The sequence below is a fragment of the Chrysemys picta genome, chromosome 2 (genome assembly GCF_011386835.1).
Source record: "Chrysemys picta bellii isolate R12L10 chromosome 2, ASM1138683v2, whole genome shotgun sequence".
Lineage (NCBI taxonomy): Eukaryota > Metazoa > Chordata > Testudines > Emydidae > Chrysemys > Chrysemys picta.
This window is the reverse complement of record NC_088792.1, coordinates 178,230,183-178,251,974: the sequence shown is the minus strand read 5'-3', so window position 1 is coordinate 178,251,974 and position 21,792 is coordinate 178,230,183. Positions and strand designations below refer to the sequence as shown.

General features: G+C 41.6%; 1 protein-coding gene across 2 annotated transcripts in view; it reads right to left on the bottom strand.

Annotated features, from left to right (window-relative positions):
• Positions 1 to 3,888: 3,888 nt before the first annotated feature.
• Positions 3,889 to 21,792, bottom strand: part of TMEM170B (transmembrane protein 170B) — a 34,043-nt gene continuing 16,139 nt past the window's right edge. The window contains exons 1-3 of one of the 2 annotated variants that reach the window (XM_065584961.1): positions 20,935 to 21,279; positions 18,830 to 19,000; positions 3,889 to 13,442 (exon numbers count right to left, since the gene is read on the bottom strand). In XM_065584961.1, the coding sequence (XP_065441033.1) occupies positions 13,312 to 13,442; positions 18,830 to 19,000; positions 20,935 to 20,977 (345 nt within the window). In that variant the 5' untranslated portion in view covers positions 20,978 to 21,279 and the 3' untranslated portion in view covers positions 3,889 to 13,311. Of the gene's footprint in view, positions 13,443 to 18,829; positions 19,001 to 20,934; positions 21,280 to 21,792 lie in introns of those variants that run through there. The other variant, XM_005305194.5, reaches the window with a different exon arrangement.

Genomic DNA, 21,792 nt, shown 5'->3' with positions numbered 1-21,792 from the left:
TGGTAGGCAGAGATCACCTTTGGGAGGAATGAAGGATGTAGGCGGAGCTGGACCGTATCCTTATGGAACACCGTATATGGTGGCTCGGAGGTCAGGGCCCTGAGTTCCGAGACCCGCCTAGCCGACGTGATCGCTACCAGGAAGGCCACCTTCCATGAGAGGTGCGACCAGGAGCACGTAGCTAGAGGCTCAAACTAGGGACCGGAAGCCAGGCTAGCACCAAGTTCAGGTCCCACTGTGGGACTGGGGGCCTAACGTACAGGAAGAGACGATTCAATCCCTTAAGGTACCGGCTAGTCATGGCATGGGAGAATACCATGTGCCCCTGCACCGGCGGGTGGAAGACCGATATAGCCGCCAAGTGCACCTTGACGGACGATGGCACCAGGCCCTGGGCTCTAAAGTGAAGGAGGTAGTCCAAAATGAGTTGGTTTGGGACAGTTACGGAGGAAACGCCCCGTTCAGCTGCCCATCGGGAAAACCAAGACCACTTTGCCAAGTAGACTTGGCGTGTGGAGGGTCGCCTGCTTTCCAAGAGGACACGCTGAACCCCTTCTGAGCACGCCCTTTCCTCCCGGCCTACCCATTGAGCAGCCACGCTGTGAGGTGGAGTGCCGCTAGGATGGGGTGGAGAAGGCCTTGGTCCTGGAAGAGCAGGTCCAGGTGGGATGGCAACGGCCACGGCAGGGCAACCGCCAGGCTCGTGAGGGTCCCGTACCAATGCTGCCTGGGTCATGCCAGGGCAATCAGGAGGACCCGGGCTCTGTCTGTCTTTATCTTTTCCAGGACCCTGCCGATCTGCGGGAATGGGGAGGAAGGCATAGCGAAACTGGCCTGACCAGGACAGGAGGAAGGCATCGGAAATAGCGCCCTGTCCTAGCCCCCTCTTCCCTCCCAGAGCAGAGCTGGGGACAGTGACGGTTCTGTCAAGTCGCGAACAGGTCCCGGCTCTTGGAAAAGTCTGTGCACCACCTCTGGGTGAAGAGACCACTTGTGCTGAGAGGAAAAGTCCCTGCTCAAGCGATCCACCCGCGAGTTCCAGGTGCCCGGTAAGTGGTAGGCAAATGTCGTGGGCTATACAAAAGTCCCACAGCTTGAGAGGCCATGGACTGTGCGGCCATGTTTGCTGCATCCGACACTGCCTGCAGGGTTGCCCTGACAGCTGCTGTACCCTCCTCCACCAGAGCTTTGAATTCCTTCCTGTCACGCTCCTAGAGGGAATCCTCAAACTTGGGCAGAGAGCCCCATAGATTGAACTCATACTGGCCCAGGAGAGCCTGATGGTTCGCCACCTGTAACTGGAAGCTTGAGGACAAATACATTTTTCTCCCAAATGAATCCAGCTTCCTTGAATCTTTATTTTTCGGAGTAAAAGCTGGTTGGCCCTGCCATTCCCTGTGGTTGACCGATTCAACAACCAGGGAGTTAGGAGCAGGGTGAATGTATAGGCATTCATGTCCTTTGGCGGGCACAAAATACTTGAGTTCCGCTGGCCCGGAATGAGGCCCGGGTTTGCCACAAGGCATATGAAATTTTTGCCACCTCTTTGTGGAGTGGCAAGGCCGCCCTACCCAGTACTGAGACGGACAGAACGTTAAAAAGGGAGTCTGAGGGCTCCTCCACCTCCTCTGCTTGAAGGTTGAGGTTTGATGCCACTCTTTTCAATAGCTCCTGGTAGGCTTTAGAGTCCTCCTGCAGAACAGAGGGAGGAAGGGCCATAATCGCCTCATCAGATGCAGTATTTTGCGTGTCCACTGGCACTGGAGGTGGCTGCCCAACATGGGTCTAGCCTCTCCCCCAATCTTGTTCTGGTGCCGCGGCGGAGATGGCCTCTTCTTAGCCTTCTTGGTGTGCACTGCAGACGCGGAGCGGTGCCGACTTAGAGCAGCGTGCTGGAGTCTGGGTCAACGCCGACTTCATCAGGATAGCCCGGAGCCTAATTCTCTCGGTCTGAGGCTTGAGCAACTTGCAAATCTTAACAGCGAACGCTGAGATGGGTTCCCCACACACGGCGTTAACAGTCCGCGTGCAGATCACTCACTGGCATCGGTCGCCTACAAGTGTCATACGACTTAAAAACCTGGGGCGCAGGGCATGCCCCGGCACGGGCACACTAACTAAACTACTAACTACAGGTACCATACACTGAACGAACAAGAGTTCTGGGAACGAGCTGCAGCAAAGCTGGAGAGAGCAGTTCCGAAGCACTTCACTTATGGCAAGAAGGAACTGAGGGGGAGGGGAGCGCACAGCGCCCCTTATACCGTGCCATAAAGGCACCACTCCAGGGGTCGGTAGGGGCACCATCCTATGGGTACTGCTAGGGGAAAAACTTCCGACATCGGTGCACGTGGCAAGCACGCACACCTATTGTGGAATACACATGAGCAATCACTCGAAGAACGCCAGTTAGGCTAAGTAATTTCCCTATCTTCTTTCAGTGCTGATTCCTATGTGTATTCAACTGTGAGCGACTGACAAACAGTATTCAGAGCAGAAGAAAGTGAGAGGATGCAGTTGGTATAGCTGCTTGGAGAATCGCTGTCCTAGAGGTAGTGGAGTGGAGTCCTGGACAAGGTGTAATGTCTTGCCAATGCATGTATGGAGCTCCATGTGGCTTCCCTGCAAATATAAAGCAGGGGTACCTCTTGAAGTGAAGCTTCTGAGGTTGCTTGGTCCCTTACCTGGTGTGGGGGAGGAATCTATGTAAACTAGTAACAGTAGGATACAGCCAGATGTTCACTGAGAAGACATCTTGTCCTCGTACTGTTCTGTTATGGAAGCCAAGTTGAGGGAATGAAGTCTTCGCTCTTCACTGGAAGCATGGGGCTTCAGGAAAAAACATAGTAAGTATATTGACTCGTTTACGTGAAATTCTGAAACCATCTTGGGAATGCATTTTAGGTGTAGTTGTAGTGAGACCTTATCCTTATGGAATATTGTGTAGGTGGATCAGCCATAAGGTCCTAAATTTAACCTAACCTTCTGGCTGAGGTGATGGCAATGAGGAAGGCAATCTTCACTGACACGAGGAACCTTATTGGGCTTGAAGGGCTTGATAGTTTAAGATTCAAAACTAGGCCGGTAAATGTAAATATACTTTCTTCTCCATAAGGTTAAGATGCTTGACCCCCTTGTCTGCAAAAGTGGCCCTCTGGTGTTGTCTGGATCTTTCCATGGCTGCCTGGAACACCAAGGAGTTTGGGTGGGTGAACAAGAACTTAGCTCTTTCAGCCAGGACAAAGTACTGCTCCTCTACCCACTTGAGGTATGTGCCTTGTCAGTGGTTATGACCCACGGGTTTCCAGCCCAGGTCCACAGGGTTCACAGGAGCAGCCATGATTCAATCCTCCACTTGCCACCTGCTGACCCAAGATGCATGAAGCCCAGCACCTGTTTGAGGCTCCACACATTGGCTGAGTCCCAGAGCAGTTGATTTGCTGGCTTAAGTAGGGCCAGCAAACCACAGAAACAGGAAGCTGTCCTAACAACTAGGATCCACTCTGCTCTGAACTGTATACCTTGTGCCTCCTGCTCCCCTGATTTGACATCCTGACCTGGCTTGGCTCCTGACTTCTGATATGTGGTATCCTGACCCAGCCTGACACTCAGCTCCTGATTGTGGACGCTGGCTCTGACCACTACGTCTGGATGCCCACAACCAGGGCTTGACACCAGTTCTAGTATGGCTTCACTTACCAGTACAACCCATTTAGAGAAGTTGAATCAGAACATAACTTGCACTCAGTCACTATAACATTTAAATTTTATGATGATATAATTCATGTGGCGGTTACTCCACAGCTACAGAGCAGAAATCAGATACATGAAGTAGCAGAACATCCAGTGTCTGGAAGAATATGCACCACAGATTGATATGAAACGTGATTATTTTGGCTTTGATCCCTTTATATTGTTGATTATTGTCAAACATTGTACAGGCATGCTATTACACAAAGAAAATGGCAATACATACAGATTTATGATCAATTTATTTATAAGTGCATGAAACAAATTACAGAACATTATTAAAATACTGATTTGGGGAGTTGTATTTTTCACCAACTTTTCATCAAATAAATCTGTACAATGAGTATTATTTACATACTGTTTAATTTGTAACTTACTGTATATAGCTCATTACCAAAGATTTCCTCTAGTATGTTACAAAGATGAAAACTGCATAAAGACTCCTGATATCTTATGACTAGACAGGGCAATGTTAATTGTGCATCACTGCTTTATAGCTGGAGCAATGAAGTGGAAATATGTGCAGAAAATTCTGCTTTAATCTAAAGTAATATGCCAACTTTTATTGCTACCCTTTGAAAAAAATGAGAGGTGAGTGTGCTGAGAAACAGAGAAAAAACATTTGTATGGCTATATTAAGATCATTACTGCAATTAAAATACAGAAGGTTAAGTGCAAAACTTATTGTCCAAGAAATTATTGTAGGTACATAGTAAGGTTTATACACAAATGGGGAAATAAAAAAGTTGCTTTTATAAAAAAATGTAAAGTATACAATATTTACAGCTTATTAGGTATCATCCATGAAAGTATTTTAATCTTAAATTAGAGATAAGCTATTATATAACATGCAGTACATACAGATATAACTATCACTTTAAAAATACTGTTTTCACACAATGTAATATGAATAATTTCTAAATGAAATTACCTCTCAACTCTCATTATTCTTGCTATCTTTAAGCTTTACAATAAATCTCAAGCCAAATTTTCAGCTAGTGTAAGTTTGTGTCAGCTGAGAATCTGGCCCTTAGTTCTAAAAGAGGAACATACCATAGGCTAGAAATCACATGATAACACTTTCTCCACCTCCATTTTTCTAATGCCAGGAAAAACTGCATCTACTAGGCTCCCTATAACTGAACAGTATTATTTAAATCATGTTTGAACAAAAACCAAAATAAAGTCAATCCAATCAATCAATCTTTATCAGCTTGCTACTGCAATGACTATTAAGACTAGATTTTTAATGTTATTAATCCTCTCGGAAAATATATTCTTCTCCCTTTTATCTGATTACAAGTGATAAATGTTATTTTTTTCAGCTGATTCAAGATGTTCACATATGGTGGGGACTAGTTTAGCCCTAATGGTTATTTTAAAGAGTCTCTGGTGGATTCTGAAGATTTAAAAAAAATATTTTTAAAAGTTCCAGCCTTCATAGACTGTCTGTATTGTGGCAACTAGAACTCTAAGGCAGGGGTAGTCTATTTTTTGTTAAAAGTTCAAATTTCTTAGTCAAGATCCAGACTCCAGAGAAAATAATAAAAACAACAATAATAGGTAAATAAAAATATTTTGGGGTCCATTCAAAAGCATCTGGCAGACTGGATTTGGCCCACAGTTCACCTACTGACTATCCCTGTCTAAGGATTACCAGAAATGTACACAATCAATGTACTTTCATAGGTCAAGAGAAAGGTTAAGCATTTTTTAACTTGTAGTTTGATTTTTACTATATCAATATATACAACTTATACAGTTTATACCATTTTTAAATGGGAAGAACAAACACTTGTCAACCCAACCATTCTAACCAAAGAGTTTAACAATGTTTCTTTTAGACACCAGCTCTGAAGTTCTTACCAACATTCCTCTGAAAACGGACAACACATTATTTGAGACGATAACTAATTACCAGTAGCAAGCTAAGGGGCTAGCTTTAAGACAAAATGACTATTTAGGTCAATAATTACTTATTCAGTTAATCTTCAGCATTTAGTGAAAAAACTGTTAATTATTTAGTTTGGCTTATAGATTAGTTTCCCCAACTCATAATAGAAGTTGGAGAACAAATGCTAAGGATTCATTTTGATTCCTGATAAAGAGAATAGTTAACATTCATGCAGTTTTAGTGATTTATTCTCAAATATAAACAAATTTTCCTACTTCTGATAATAGATTTTTTCCCCGTGGAATAGATCAAGGAATTGAAGATGAAAACTTGAGGTGAAAAACTTCTTGTAACAGGAATATTTCTGTAGATATCCTCACATGCTTCTACTCTAAAATCAATTACTTTTAGATCTGCTGTAGTTGGAGATTACTCTGAAGCAAAATGGCACTGCGGGGTTTGATGTTGCATCTCTGTAATTACACTACATTTTAAACTTTCATGTAAACTAAGCATAAGGATGGCTTTAACTGCTTCAACTTTAATAAAATTTGGAATCAAGCCATGGACTTTCTGGCTCATAAACCACCATAAGTAGGTCAAAAGGATTCTGCAGGACAAGGTCAGCAGTTACAATGCACAGAACCAAGTGGAATTTAGTTTAAAAAAATTGTTGACAGGCAAGACTGAATGGACACTAGCTTGTTTTCACACAGCTGTATGGGGTCTCTACCTCTAACAAGAGTGAAAAGGTAACGAGAACTTTGACTCTCGAGTAAACTAAACAATTTTAAATACACAGGGTAAAAGTCACCCATCCACAGGGGCCAGCAGAAGGCCTATGTACCACGGAAGGCCCACTTAAATTTTACTTTGAGGGCATAAACGGGGATTTCAGCAGTGCATTGACCTTATGCTGGCCACTATATTAGAATGAATTTTACTCAGCAGATCGGCTCATTGTGGATGATGAGTTGATGCATTTTTTAAAATAATCACTTTTGGGATTTAAATTCACAATTCCCATCCACAATAGTGTTTATTTTTGGAATGTCAGTGAAATATGTACAGTTCCATTTAACAGAATATTCAAGCAGCTCACGGGACACTTGTCTTACCTTCTGTATTTATTTTAAACTAGAATCTACAAGCCCAAAGTCAGAAGACTGGTCAAAGCTCAAACATGATGGATCGGATGATTTAGCTACAGATATTATAGTAGATGTAATTACAACGATAGCTTCAAGTTTCAAGTATACATACAACAAAACCAACTCCTACAGTAGAAAGAAAAGGTTGTCAGATATGTAAAGAGGGGTTTATAAAACTGATTCCTTTCAATTGCAACGCAGAATATTTCCTTAGCAAGTCAGTATTTGAAATGTCCCTGCTAAACTAATGGAAAAATGTGTTCAATTAGGCTATGTGAGGAAACCCCAAAAGTTAATTTTTGGTGGTGAATATGAAAGCTAGAAATAAGACTTACTGTCCAAGTGTGTCAACAACTAATTTTTAGTTCCTTCAATGTAGTCCATACAAAGAGAAGAGACTACACAAAAAATGGTTCAGAGGCAAAGGGTTGCCCAGGAGAAATACTACCAATACATCAGCTACATGGAAGAATTGAGAGCAAGTCTTAATCTTATTATATCAGGATCTAATATTTTTGTCTGCATGGCATCTTCCACCTTCACAAATGTATGTGGAAGGGAATAGGGTTTGTGTCAGTTTTTTCAACTGTTGATATAATGGAGATTATTACCAAACACCAAGGCAGTGCATCTAAGAGAAACAGGAAAGGGAAGGTGGAGGGCGCGCTACTCCTCCCCTCCCACCCCCCCCAAATCACAGCCCAGGAGGCTGTGACTGCAAGAAAAGCCCCTAGCAGCTGCATGCAGCCACGGTGGCAGCATTTGAGAAATGCTGCCATAGGAGGCCAGGGGAAGATGATATGAAAGTGGTCCCCTGCCTAATCTGCCTTTGACCATCAAATAGCTAAAAAAAATTAACTAAAAGTTGTCCTCTCAGAGGAAAAAAAAAAAAAAAAAAACACAGAAGGAAGAATTGCAGGGGCTTTTAAATGTTCCAAAAATCACTGCAACTCAGCAAATGAATTTAAGGCTCTTAAAATATAGGTCACATATTCACTAAAAAAGAACTGATTGGCAAACAGAGTAACATGTTTCATGGATAAAAGATATTATATGCAGAAAAAGGGGGTGGGGAGGGAGAAGAGGGGGAAGATGACAGACACAAAAACAACTACTCTAAAGATGCATCACTTTATTGTAGCTGTTAAATACACTTAAATATTTTTTTAAAGGCCAAAGAGATTAGCTGGGGTTGTAGTCTGAATAAGCCATACTGAGATTTCTGCTTATCTCAAGTACTTTGGTCTGAAAAATTCAGGTTGCAAGCCTCATTGTAACAAGTGACTTCCTAATTTTGCCCATGACAAAAAATACCATAAAAGGTTCTTTATTTCCACTTCTAAAGCGCAGCAATTGAACAAAACCCAAGAGACTGTGTATTTTATATCTATCTATCTGTTATAGACCCAGACCAGTTGGGAACAGCAGAGTAGCAGAAGGGACATACACTGGCCACTGGATAAGTAGTTTTCTGTTCCGAGTGACCAGAGCAGGGGCTGCTCCAGGCTAATAGACCACCTGACTCCAATTAACCTGCTAAGAGTCAGGTGAGGCAGTTAAGCAACTGACTCTAATTAAGGCCCCTCTGATGCTATAAAAGGGCTCACCCCAGTCAAGCCACGGGGAGCCAGGGAAGACATCAGGAGGAAGATCCAGTGGTGAGGATAAAGAAGGTGTTGGGAGGAGGCCATGGGGAAGTAGCCCAGGGAGTTGTAGGTGTCGTGCAACTGTACCAGGAGGCACTCTAAATAGCTGCAGTCCACAGGGCCTTGGCCTGGAACCCAGAGTAGAGGGCGGGTCCAGGTTCCCCCCATACCTCCCAACTCCTGATAAAACACAGGAGAAATTGACCTGGACTATAGCTTCTACCAGAGGGGAAGGTCTCTGGACTTTTCCTGACCCACAGGGTGAATCTGTGAAGCGAGCAAATCCGTCAATAAGCGCAGGACCCACCAAGATAGAGGAGGAACTTTGTCACAATATATATATTGTGCGGGGGGGATTCCTGACCCGACAGCTCCCACGGAGTCTCCTCGACTTGGTCCCAAGAGGGCTGGCAGAATCCGCCAGCTGTTCTACCATTCCAAAACAGATGATGTCGGTCAATATATATAATAAAGTAAATTTTTTTGAGTTTTGGTACAATTTAGTCAATTTATTTTACCTAAGGTGAGATTCACCCATCCTTAATTACAACCCAGAACGCTACCATATCTCAAGAGCAATACTTCAAGTCTTTCTCCTGATCATCTTGCTATGGGGTGGGATTATACATGAACTACTTTGGATGACCATGTACAAAGCTATAAAGCTAATATAGTAATGGTGCAGTATTAAGTTTTAATGTATTAAAAGCATATTAAAATATGCTCAGTGAATGAAATGTAAAAATACACATGCAAGTGAAAAATAAGAACAGTTTACAAACAAGGACAGATTTTCTAAACAACAGGTATGATAATAGAAAAAGCTATTTACTAGATGGTACTATATACAACAAAAAATACACAAATGTAATTCAAAAATCAACTGATTATACTAAAACAAAAAAATAGTAAAGTGCAAAACTAACAAAGAATCACTATTTCCCTTAGATTAAAACAATCACAATTCAATGAACATTAGAAATATATTTATACTGCTATGTCACATTACAGATAAAGACAGGAGTATCTTTAAATCACTCTTTGGTCCCTGTGTTTGTACATTAAAACTGGTTTAACTACTGTCATTTGTTGCTGGAAACAATTGAGGAGTATGCCCAGAATTACACGGCTAACCATGGTACACAGAGATCAGTTCAACAAACATAAGAAGATCATCACCAAAAATTAAAAAGATTTGGAATATTTTCTTCATATAATACAGCTGTTCTGGCTATCCGAAAACAGAATTATTATTTTTTTAAATAGTGATGCATAGCTAATAATCAAATAGAACTGGTATTTAAATCTTGAAAAAACAACAGAGTTTCTATCTTAAAGTTACAAGAAAGTGGTTGAAGTTTCTTCACATCAATTACCATATTCAGTCGTTTTTCCAAAGACCGGAATTGTGTAGATATGTTGCACTTCTACACTACTGTGAAAATAGCGAACAACAACATCAAGGGTATCCATTTAGTGCCATTCATATAAAAGATGCCTTTGGCCTGAAATACTGCACAGTACTATTACAATAAAAGAAATAACACTGTCCCAAGAAATTTACTCTGAGAGGTTGGGTGAATTACTAGCGTGCATAAATTCTAGAATACATTTTTCACAAGATTGATTATAAAAAGCCCATTCCCAATTATTACGTGTATACATTTCATTTTGACTACAGCCATTTTTTATAATAAGGGCCAAAGAGTGCAACAGCCATCCAACCCCCCAAAGCAGTCATTGGAATAAAACTTCAGCGCTGAAACTGATCTATTTCTTTCAAAGGCATAAGGCTACTTAAGATGTTTTCCCCACTGGTAACTGCTTGCTCATTCAAATACTGTATTTTAATATGGAAAGGCAGTAAGTTAATACTGTACTTTGTGACAAGCTATTCATCCTCATATATCCCCCACACAGGAAAGCAGTTAACAAGAATTCTCCCTCGGAGAAGATAGTTTTGTCCTATTGACATCTGGTGAGCCACTTGGACATTATATTGAATGGTCTGACTGCCTACTGTTGCTAAGCATTAATACCATACAGTACATATAGACAACTGAGCAACTCACACCATATTTTAGAGAGTGACAATTCTGTATGCAACGTATGTATTTTTTTAGCTCAAGCATGTATTAGGTTTAAGAGCATTCAACAGCTGGTCCTAATATTGCAGAGGTTTCCTTCATATGAAAAATACTGACCTATATCATAAGGAGGCGCACATTAGCAAACACTTCACTGGCACCTCAATTGAGGTGAAAAGCACAGTTCACCATTCAGTGAAATCTGAATTTTCATTCAAACTTCTGAATTTAGTAATGGCTTCTTTTGTAGTCATTGGTTTAATACAGTGAGACTGAAGATGTTGAATTGTCATAAGACGACAATGTTATGAAATGAACAGCAAGTTAGTTAGATGTGCAAAAAAAATCTAAAGTCTAAGATGCAGCTTTCTAGAGAAAGCTAAAAAGTCTTGAAATTAAAGTTACTGAAGACTATGCTTTAAGAAAGGAATTTTTAGATCCAGATAAAATGTGGTTCCAGATTTTGTCATGTCATAAGAATTCATTATTCCTCCCAATACTTCTGTTGATTAAACCATTGCATCAGATAACCAAATCTGTTAGTAAAAGCAACATGAGAACAAGCAGTAAGAGAACAGTAAAATTATTTAAATTCCTTCCCCTAAAATCTCTCTCTCCAAGGCACATTAAATTAAAAGGAATATAACTTCAGTTATTTTATTTATACTAAGTTTTTTTTAAGTCAGTGACTTGACAACCTGCAATCAATTATTTTTTCATATATTAAGTTAATGACAAAAATTTAAATCATTATCTACAGATATGGAGAAGAAATTTAATGTTGTCCTGGAAAATAATCTCTATATCTACTAAACTGCATCATCTTTTTATGACAAAGTATCAGGTGGGAAGAAAAAAATTAACTGAAAAAATGAATTAGTATTTGAAGACATTCACAATAATCCAAAAAGGACACATTGACACGTGTGTGTGTTAAAAAAGCAGATTCAAAGCCAAAATACTTAAATGAACACTGTCAAGATTTATATACCTATATTTTGACTTGTGTTCTCTCCTATGTTTGGAAAGTCCATGTAGCTCTCCATAGTTTCCACAAACAAAAATAAGTGTTTTTGAAGAACAAAGTTATTAATATCAGCAGCCTTCCAAGTATGAATAATAATTGATAAACCAATGTATATGGACGAAATAATGGTAAAATCAGATTTTAATTTATTGTATTTTGAAGTAGTGAGCAAAGTAATTTTTAAGTAACCATTGTGACGGTATCCTTTTGATAGTGCTGCAAGTACTACTGTTTCAGCAGGCCTGGAATAATCTTGGACATCATGACAGCAACATCTTTGGTGCATAAGCCGTCTCTCTCTATGCACACATTTATTCAACTGTTGTAAAGTACTCCATTGAAGCAGGATATGAATGATTCCCTCTTTCCTCACACAGACCTTCTTGGCCCTTCTGAATTCTACACTCTTGTAATATTTTAAAATTTCTATTCACTTTGAAACATTTTATATGTGCATTTTACATGCACATCACCACTGTTCCTTTTAAAGAAGAACGAACACAAGTCTACTGAAAGCTAAATATCTGAAAACTCCACATATCTAATTATCCCAAAGATAAAATGTGTTCAGAAATGAGGAAGTACATGCATTACACTACTGTCCGAGTTTTGATACTGATGGTCCGGATCTTAACATTAAACTTACCATTTTTGTTCAGCAGAATACCGGCACAATCATGTACCACACACAAAATATTTCTTAAAATCCCTTTCAATTTTCTTTATTGTTTCTTTACTTGTTTTGTTATTCTCTTTCAGAGCCTAGATTAGGCCATGTTTTAAACATCAGATGTTTCAGAATTAAAGACTGGTTCTGGTTTTTAAATATCATTAAAAAGATTTAATTGCAACAAGTAACTTCTCTGACATCATACTGGAAACAACTTATTTCCTTGAAGATAAACAGCAAGTACCTTTTTCAGAAGGATTAATGAATACCTACATTTCAAACAAAATAATGTATGAATAAAGAAATAATTTAAATTTCATTTCTCAATTCACATAATAGATTGTACTTAGTTTGCCTTACTCTCAGTCTGCTTGATGATTTGGGACTGAGAAAATACTAAGTATGTAGAAATAAAACCATTAAATCTCTTTTCTATACGTGGTGAACCTCACAGAATTGCTTCACTAAAGATCTCCTACATATAGTGCTAACCACATTAATTTTATGAATAGACCTGCTGCAGTCCTATATCCCAGTAATACTCATGTACAGTTCAAAAACCAAGTAGTTACTTCATATGCTGAATGGGGTAACACTCAGCACTGAGTAGGTTTCAGTTAAAGAAATGTAAGTACCTTACTAGTTTACCTGAATTAATGTGGAATATATTCACAGCACTCATCTTCAAATGTTCACACTATCAATAGTTAAAAAATTAAACTTCAAGTTTGGCACATTTACCGATTCTTCAGAAATGTCCCTGTATTTCAACATTGTTAAGAACAATGATCTCATCATCAAGTGTTAACCTGATTGGCAGCTCTTCAAGGTGCTTTATCTCACAGCTTCATATCCATTAATTGCACCTTCCCTGTGACTGAGGCACATAAGGTGCAGAGCAGTAGTACAACAGTGTGGACACTAGAGGGCAGTCCTTTCCCTCTTAACTGAACTAGATTTGAAGTACAGGTCCCATATGCTTCCTGTTGCACTAATCCATGTCCACCAGTCACTGAAGCCACTTTCAGGGAGCTTCTCTGCAGACAAAAGGTTTCCTTATATCAACTGACTATTTTCACAGAAGTCTCAAAGTGTAGCAAGAATTCTTGAAAATGAGATAATCAATGTCAGTACTGTCTGTCCAACTCCAAATACCAGTGCTTCCAAAGGAGCCATGTTCTTCCCTGCTACTCTGTAAATTCCAGCTACTGCTGCACCTAGAATCACAAGAAAAAACATGTGAAATTATTACATGAACAAAAGATCAAAGCGGAGGTTTAAGATGATTAATATCAGGTCTCAACATATTCTATTACCAAACCTGTTATCAAACTATTACTGCAGAATTATTAACGCCAATTTGCTGTACTTCTCTCGCTGTTATGATCGGCATTAAGTATAGTTTCCCAGATGAACTGCATTTTTTAAAAACCTAGGAAATTACATACACACAAATGTTCCTAACTTTCAAACAAATACACTTATACATCTATTTTATGTATTTATTTTTGTAATTTGTTAAGTTTTGCAGTTTCCCCAGACATTTTCACACTATTTATCTCTGTTTCTGTTCTTTACTAGTGTAAAGAAGCCTTGCAAAATTGCCAAGAAAATTTAGCAGCTGATACAGTCTACTTGCATCCCCTTACAACAATGCTTATAATGAAGAAAATAATAGTTTTATTCACTCCATCAAAAATATTTGAATTTTGCAAAGCTCATGTACAGTAAAATATTTATATCACCCAACAATGTTATACATTTCAACTGGGTTCCCCATAAACTATTTTCTAGTGAGACTACACTCAATTTCATTATAGCAAGTCAGTATCATTCTGACTTACCAGTGTTAAAGTCTTTAAGAGTTGTATTAGAGGTACATAAAAAAAGCATAACACTAGTAAACGTTGCATTATCACCCTGCAGAATATATGAAAAAATGTAAATTTAATGTTCTATACCAGTGTTTCTCAAACTGGGGCCGCCACTTGTGTAGGGAAAGCCCCTGGCGGGCCAGGCCAGTTTGTTTACCTGCCCCGTCTGCAGGTCTGGCTAATCGCGGCTCCCACTGGCCGCGGTTTGCTGCTCCAGGCCAATGGGGGCTGCTTGAAGCGGCGTGGGCCGAGGGATGTACTAGCTGAGCTTCTAGCAGCCCCCATTGGCCTGGAGCAGCGAACCGCGGCCAGTGGTAGCTGCGATCGGTCGGACCTGCAGACAGGACAGGTAAACAAACTGGCCTGGCCCGTCAGGGGCTTTCCCTAACAAGCGGCAGCCCCAGTTTGAGAAACACTGTTCTATACAATGTTGAATAGCGAGGAAAGAGTTTTTCTTGCACTACTGTGTGTGGGCTTTCATCAAAAGTCTGTTTAGTGCCAAGAGGCCAGGATAGGTTCTGGGTAAACTAAAAAATAGAATACTGTACTGTAAATTAACAAGACTGCTCCTAGTAACTCCTTCCCATGGTAAGCTTCCTCATGAAACTTCCCTTCAGCTTCCTCATGCTAAATATCACATCACATGGGCAGTACGTGATGTTTCACAAATCAAGGTCAAAGAATAAAATCATGCTGTCTCATTCACAAGTGATGAAAAGTGAGTAAAAGTGACATTATTAGCAGTGAACAACAGTTGAGAATAACATCCACTGCTATACCAGTGATGAAGCTATGAAGTCCTGCTTACTGTACCTTTGCAATCTATCAGCGGTTGTAAGAAGAATGTAAGATCCTACAATAGTTTTGTTAAGAGCAACTAATTTTTTTCATTTGATATCCCATGTGCTAGTGTGATTTGGATCACAGTAATCCATTTTCATTGCACCTTATTTTCCATGCCCACAGAAAACATATGGAGGGCATCACATCCTATTTCAGCATTAGAAGAAGTTTCTTAGAGGAATAAAAGGTTGGTGGAATGGTACACATTTAGTATGGAAAATTTACATGCACTTTATTACAGTTAAGTACTTAAAGATCACAAGAAAAAGATAAACAACCTATTCAGGCTCCAGAATGTAGGGAGAACATATGAACACTATTTGACGTTAATGTAGAGTTACCATCCGTCCGGGTTTCCCCGGACATGTCCAGCTTTTTCAGCGTTAAATGGCTGTCGGGGGGGGGGGGGGGGGGGGGGATTTCTAGAAATGTCCGGGATTTCCCCCTTCCCCTCATGCAGAGTGCGGCTCGGCTGATTGGATGGCGGGGCCTGATTGAAAGCCGCTCGCAGCCACTGGGGCCTCTAGCAGCCAGAGTCCCTCCCCCTCCCCGCTCCCTCCTCCCCCGCAGAGCAGCACAGAACAGTGTTTGAGTCCACGTGGAGCCCGCAGCTCTCCCTCTGCCGGGTGAGTGGGGGAGCAGAGGCTGCAGGGCGAGGAGGAACAGGGCAGACAGGGGCATAGAGGCTGCAGGGGCAGGAGGGTGTAGGGGGTGCAGAGGCTGCAGGGCGAGGAGGAGCAGGGCAGGCAGGGGCATAGAGGCTGCAGGGGCGGGGCAGGGCAGGCAGGGGGTGCAGAGGCTGCAGGGTGAGTGGGGAGCAGGGGGCACAGAGGCTGCAGGGATGGGGTGGCAGAAGCTGCAGGGCAAGGAGGAGCAGGGCAGGCAGGGGCATAGAGGCTGCAGGGGCAGGGTGGTGCAGGGCAGGCGGGGGGCGCAGAGGCTGCAGGGCGAGGAGCAGGGCAGGCAGTGACATAGAGGCTGCAGGGGCAGGGTGGTGCAGGGCAGGCGGGGGGTGCAGGGACTGCAGGGTGAGTGGGGAGCAGGGGGTCACAGAGGCTGCAGGGGCGGGGGGGTGCAGGGACTGCAGGGCGAGTGGGGAGCAGGGAAGCACTTAGCAACCCCCAACCAAGATCAGAGCGGGAGGGAGGAGGGGGAATGCAGGGTGCTCAGAGGAGGGGGCAGAGTTGGGGCAGGGACTTTGGGGAAGAGGTTGGAGAAGGGGCGGGGTTGGGGCGGACCCAGGGGCAGGGTTGGGGCCCCGTGGAGTGTCCTCTTTTTTAAATGTTTGAATATAGTAACCCTAATTAATGAAGATAGGTTTAGTTTAAACATGAAAAGAGCGCTTTGTAGTGTCAATGTATGATGGGATGGTCTGCCAAAGTAAACAGAAGCAAGGAATATTAACTTTAAGGAAAAACACTACTTTGAACCGATTCTCAGCAAGTACATCAGGCTCAACATGTCGAATTATGTATCTAATTTGGCGCCTTCCAAAAACAGAAAATCTTGTTTTCATACCGACCATAGTGCATGCCACTATTCCAAATGACAAAGTACTATGGTCAAAACAATACACTCCATGTAGGTATTGCTAGGGTTGGTTAGGTAAAAAGGGATTTTTTTAATTCTCAGAAAAAACTATTCTGTGCTGCTATCTACAGTATCTCACCAGAAATACCATGCTTATATTATTTCAACCACCTGGCACAAACTCTTTCCTAAATGTTTCTTGCCTAGTCATGGTCAAAATCAAACAGATTCTTTAGACAGAGCCCTTCTTCCTGAATTGGAGACAGTTTATGTTGGTGAATGCAGCCCAAACTGAAATCCAGCTGCTTGGTTTTAACAAACAGCATTCCTAAAAAATGGACTCAAATTCTAGTGTCTTAATAGTTTCGGACAGAGATTGAAGAGTTCTGGAAAGGCTTGCAATATTTAGGTGAAAAAAATTCATTGCTGTAAAGCTCTCAAAATTTAGTAGTTTGAGAGACTTTTAATCTATTCTTGTCAAATTGCAAATTAGGGTGTGTCAAGCAATTTTCATTTTATAAACACAGCACAACTGGAATGGAGCCAAAAAACACACTGGTTGAAGTTTGCCAACACAATAAATAGAAAAGTGGCAGCAAATAAGTAGGGGAGAGAAGAGAGAAAATAACATCTGAGGAATATATGTATCCAAAATTCCTGCATCTAGAACACCGTGGCAAGAAGAAAACAGATATGCATAACATTGTCCAATGCTGTTTAATCAATATCTTACAGCTTCTTGTCTGCAAATATTAAATTCCATTAGACAACTTGCATGCTCTGTCAATATTTAGGTATAGCGCATTTAACAAAATGTTCCTTTTCCTGGCACAGAGATTCCAAACTTCCAGCCAGGGAGTGAAATGGGGAAAAAGGAATAGGGATGACATTTTGCCTATAGCTGAGGTAGGGAGTCAATGGCCTTGGTTTTATGGTCCCTACACCTTAGCAAGAACCTTTTGATTTCAGTTTATCCAGTTTGCAAAGAGATCTAGATCTAACTTAGCTCATCCCATTGATGATACTGATGACTCCTTGGTTGAGATTACTCCCGTAGTCTATTGTGGTTCTGTTCTACCAATTGACCTTTAGTGCTAGAAAATTCCTTATATGGGCATTGTTTTAATGAATGAAACAAGTTTCTGACCCTTTACTTTTTTGGGCTTTACTCCAACTCTTAGGCTTTGTCTGCATGATAAGTCATACCTGTATAACTAAATCAATTTAGAAACAGATTTAGTCAAGTTGGTGCAACCTCCTTGCGTAGACTCTTATGTTCCTTAAAGAGTAGTTTTTTGATTCAGCTTAAATTGTTAAGTAATTGACTTAAGCTAAATGAATAATGCAGTCAAACCAAAATAGGAGGTTCACATAAAGGGGTTGCACCAATTTAACTAAATCATTTCTGAACTGTTTTAGTTATACCCATGCAATTCTCACATAGACAAGACAAGGCCTTAGTTCCTCATTTAGGTCCAATGATTGAGTGATGAGTGAGTGGAGAGGTTTTTTCTTTAGAAGAGAGGATTTCCCACGTTGTCAGAAAAATGCTTGTCTGTTTAGTCTGCTTCTGATTGCTCAGAGGTCTAACTCCTTCAGGGCAATTGTTTCCTGTCAGAGCATATATTGGTTCAAAGCAGGGATCCAAGACATAGAGGTTATTGGTGGCCTAACCATCAGGGGAGTAGGAAGTAGGACAAGATCAGCAGAGCCACTGTGGCAAGCCAAATGCAGAGGAAACTATTGTGAGACTAAGGCTTTGGCTACACTATACAGCTTTTAGTGACACAGCCGTGACGCTAAAAGTCTGCCAGTGTAAATGCTGTTTGTCGGCACTTTTGCGGGGTTTGAGTTGTCGACAGGAGAGTGCTCCTGCCAACGAGCTGTTTACACTGCTACTTGCTGTGACAAAACTTTTATCTTTCGGGAGGAGAAGGGGGCTTTTTTAAGCAGCTGTGAATGACAAAAGTTTTGTCGTTCAATTGGCAGTGTAGACAAAGCCTAAGAATACATGATTTCCTCCCAATAACTAGAAACACTCATCACAGAACCTCAGGAGACTGGGAAGCTGTCACTTCCAGTCTCAGTGAAGAAGAATGGAATGACACCCTTCCCAGAACAGAGGTCTCCCCATGGTTTCCAAATATGAGGACACAGAGATTTGAGGAGTCCTCTGACAGTTCTGTACTGCCTTTATCTTCACACAGTAGAAGGAGCAACCAAGTTGACATTCTCATAGGAAAAACTACATGATTAAAGGTAACAAATTTGTATGAACAGTTACCAGAATAGCTAAGAAATAATGCTCTTTTGAAAATCAGATGTAAAACTATATGTAAAAAACAAAATAGACTTACTGGTTATCATTGCTCCAGATACAGAACCCAGAAATCCAATGCTGACCACAATGACAGAGATTAGTCTCCCCTGCCTATGCCTCTGCAGCATCACAAACATTAACACTCCCACAGCACCATGGACAAAGAGAGAGGAGAAGAGAGCCCATAGGAAAACCCAGTACCACATCTCTGAAAAGAAAGCAGTCAAATAAAAGTTAATATTCTGATGTGTTAATTATAAAGCAAGACGTTTAGAAATACTGTATTTTTTAAGAAAAACACTGATTTTTGTCTTCAGAAGATATCAATCTGAAGATAGTAGTATGTGCTCAAGACACTACCTATTTGGCCAACCATCTTAAAGAAACACCCCCAAGTATATCCAAAAATTCCAAGTAAAATTTGGGTCCACCTTCATCAGAAGTGTATCTCTGAAGCAACCAGTTTCCCTTGAGCTGTTTTTAAAACCAAATTTTATTGTACTTTCATACTAATATACAGTATCTACTGTAGAACTATTCAACTGTCACATGCAAACAAGCTTATCAAAAATATTTAACAAGGAAGCTTAAAAAGGTGCAAAGATTAGTGATTTAAAGGGGGAAAATAAGATGAAGGCTAGTACCCTAGCTACCCATAAACTTAAATGGAGAGTTCTGATGAACAAATTAACCCTAAAGGAGCTGAATTTTAACTACTGTAGAACCTTGGAACCTCGGGAATGGAGGTTGGCCGTGTTGTGGATTGTGGGGGAAAAACCAAAGCTCAGGCCCGAGCCAACTAAAGTTTAGGCCCTAGCAAATTTTTTCCCCCACAGCCGGAACTCTGAAATGTTTGGTAGCTCTGAGCAAAAGGTTACGGACTTCAGCCATATAGGGGGGGTTGGGTCTGCAACCGCAAAGGGGCGGGGTGTGTGTGTCAGGGATCTGGGTGGGCAGGGCTTCTGCCCTGGGGGAGAAGCAGGGCTCAGCACTTTAGACCTGTGGGCGGGAGGGGTGCTGGGGATTAGGGCTTCAGCCCCACGCGGGGGCTGGGGCTCAGGGCTCACTACGGTTCTGCTCCCGGCTTCAGTGGGGGCTGGGGGTGCCAGGGCTCAGGGCTTTAGCTTCGGGGATAGCTCTGGGGCTGAAACTGGTGCTCCCCTCATAGCTAAAGCCCTGAGCCGCGGTGACCCCTACAGGGCTGAAGCCCCAAGCCCCAGCACCCTCCATGAGGCTGAACTGGGATCAGAGCCATGGAGCTGAAGCCCTGAGCCCTGGTGCTCCTAAGCGTCAGAAGCCCCTCCCCCCAGACTCCTCATCACCCCATCCCCCCATGGCTGCAACCACAAACCCCATGGCTGAAGCCCTGAGCCTAGGGGCTAAAGCCCCGAGGCAGTACAGTATTTGCTTTTTTGTTTTGGTCTGCGCTACTGCCTGATTGAGGACTTTTAGTTCCACGGGGTGTCCGGTTGACTGGTAAGTCCAATACTCTGGTGTTTATATCTTTGAGGTTCTACTGTACCTAAGTAAAAAACCTAATGTTTACAAAGAGCCAAGTTACAAATGATTTTTATATTTCTAGTTGCTTATTTACAATTAGTCAACAATGTCAGTCTAGTAATTTCTACTACTTCTTCAAAATATGCCTACATTATGTTGTCACAGCTAAGTAACCACTAAAACTGAAGTTCTTAATGATGTAATACGTGTGCTTGAAGACAAACAGGTCCCCTTCTTAAATGTCAGACAAAGGTTACTACTACTTTGAAAGTAAAGGAGCAGTAAGGATCATGGAAGGTACATGGGAATGAGAGAACTACTAACAAATCTGAAAGACCACAGAATAAGGTGCAAGAGACGACAGCATCCACTGTTTTGGAAGAAGAAACTGTTCTGCTCTTGAAATGCATGCACCCCATGTGCTCAGGTTTGGATTCTTTTGGCCAACAGTGTCTGCTGAGTATGGACATGCACTCCATGAGTCCTCATACCTCCCACCCAAGAGCATAAAGATCCAGGCAATCCCAACCACCTCTCAGTTCCTTCGCCAATATAGACTCCATATGTTAAAGGATTCCGTAGTAGCAGGGAAGAAGAGCTGGTCATAAAATATATACGGACATCTCAAAGAACCACAGTTACCATAAGGTCTGAGCGTGGAGATGGTCAAGGTGAATTCCCCCATACTAGACTGGAAACATCTGTCATCTGTGCATTGGATGGCAATAGAGGAAATAAGGGTAAACTCTGCAGACTTCTGGAAGATCTGTCCACCAATTTAATCCAATTTAAACATGATGAGACTTGAGAGTGCAGATCCCACTAACCCCCATGTCTAGATGTGTGTTGAGTGGATATATATACATCAGCCACTCTTGCAAACATTAAAGGTGAAGGCTGGCACACAGAGTTATGAAAGTGCGAGAGGCCATGTGCCCTAGGAGACTGAGGCAAACTATTGATGTCCAAGGTTGGGCTTGTAACTGATTGACCAGACTTACTATGCAGTTGAATCTCAGCTGAGGCAGATAAGTCATTGCTGTGGTAGAGTCCAGTAATGCCTCTATAAACTCTATTGTTTGGGTAGAAATTAAAACCAACTTCTCTTTGTTGACTGACTCAGAGGGAAGCAAAACGCTGGAGTATCCGATAATGGATAAAGTCACATGCTGAGGAGATCTCTCCCAAATAAACCAGGCTGTCTAGGTAAGGAAAAACTTGGTTAGCTTGTTTTCTCAGGTATGCTGCCACTACCACCAGGCATTTGATAACGGTTTATCTCTGTTTGCTGTAACTTTGAACCTATGGCTAGAGGGGGTTCCTCTGGGTCTTTAAATCTAATTACCCTATAAAGTTATTTTCCATCCTGATTTTACAGAGATGATTTTTACCTTTTCTTTTTAATAAATCCTACTTTTAAGAACCTGACTGATTTTTCCATTGTCCAAAGATCCAGGGGTTGGGTCTTTGATCACTTTGTAACCAATTGGTTAGGATATT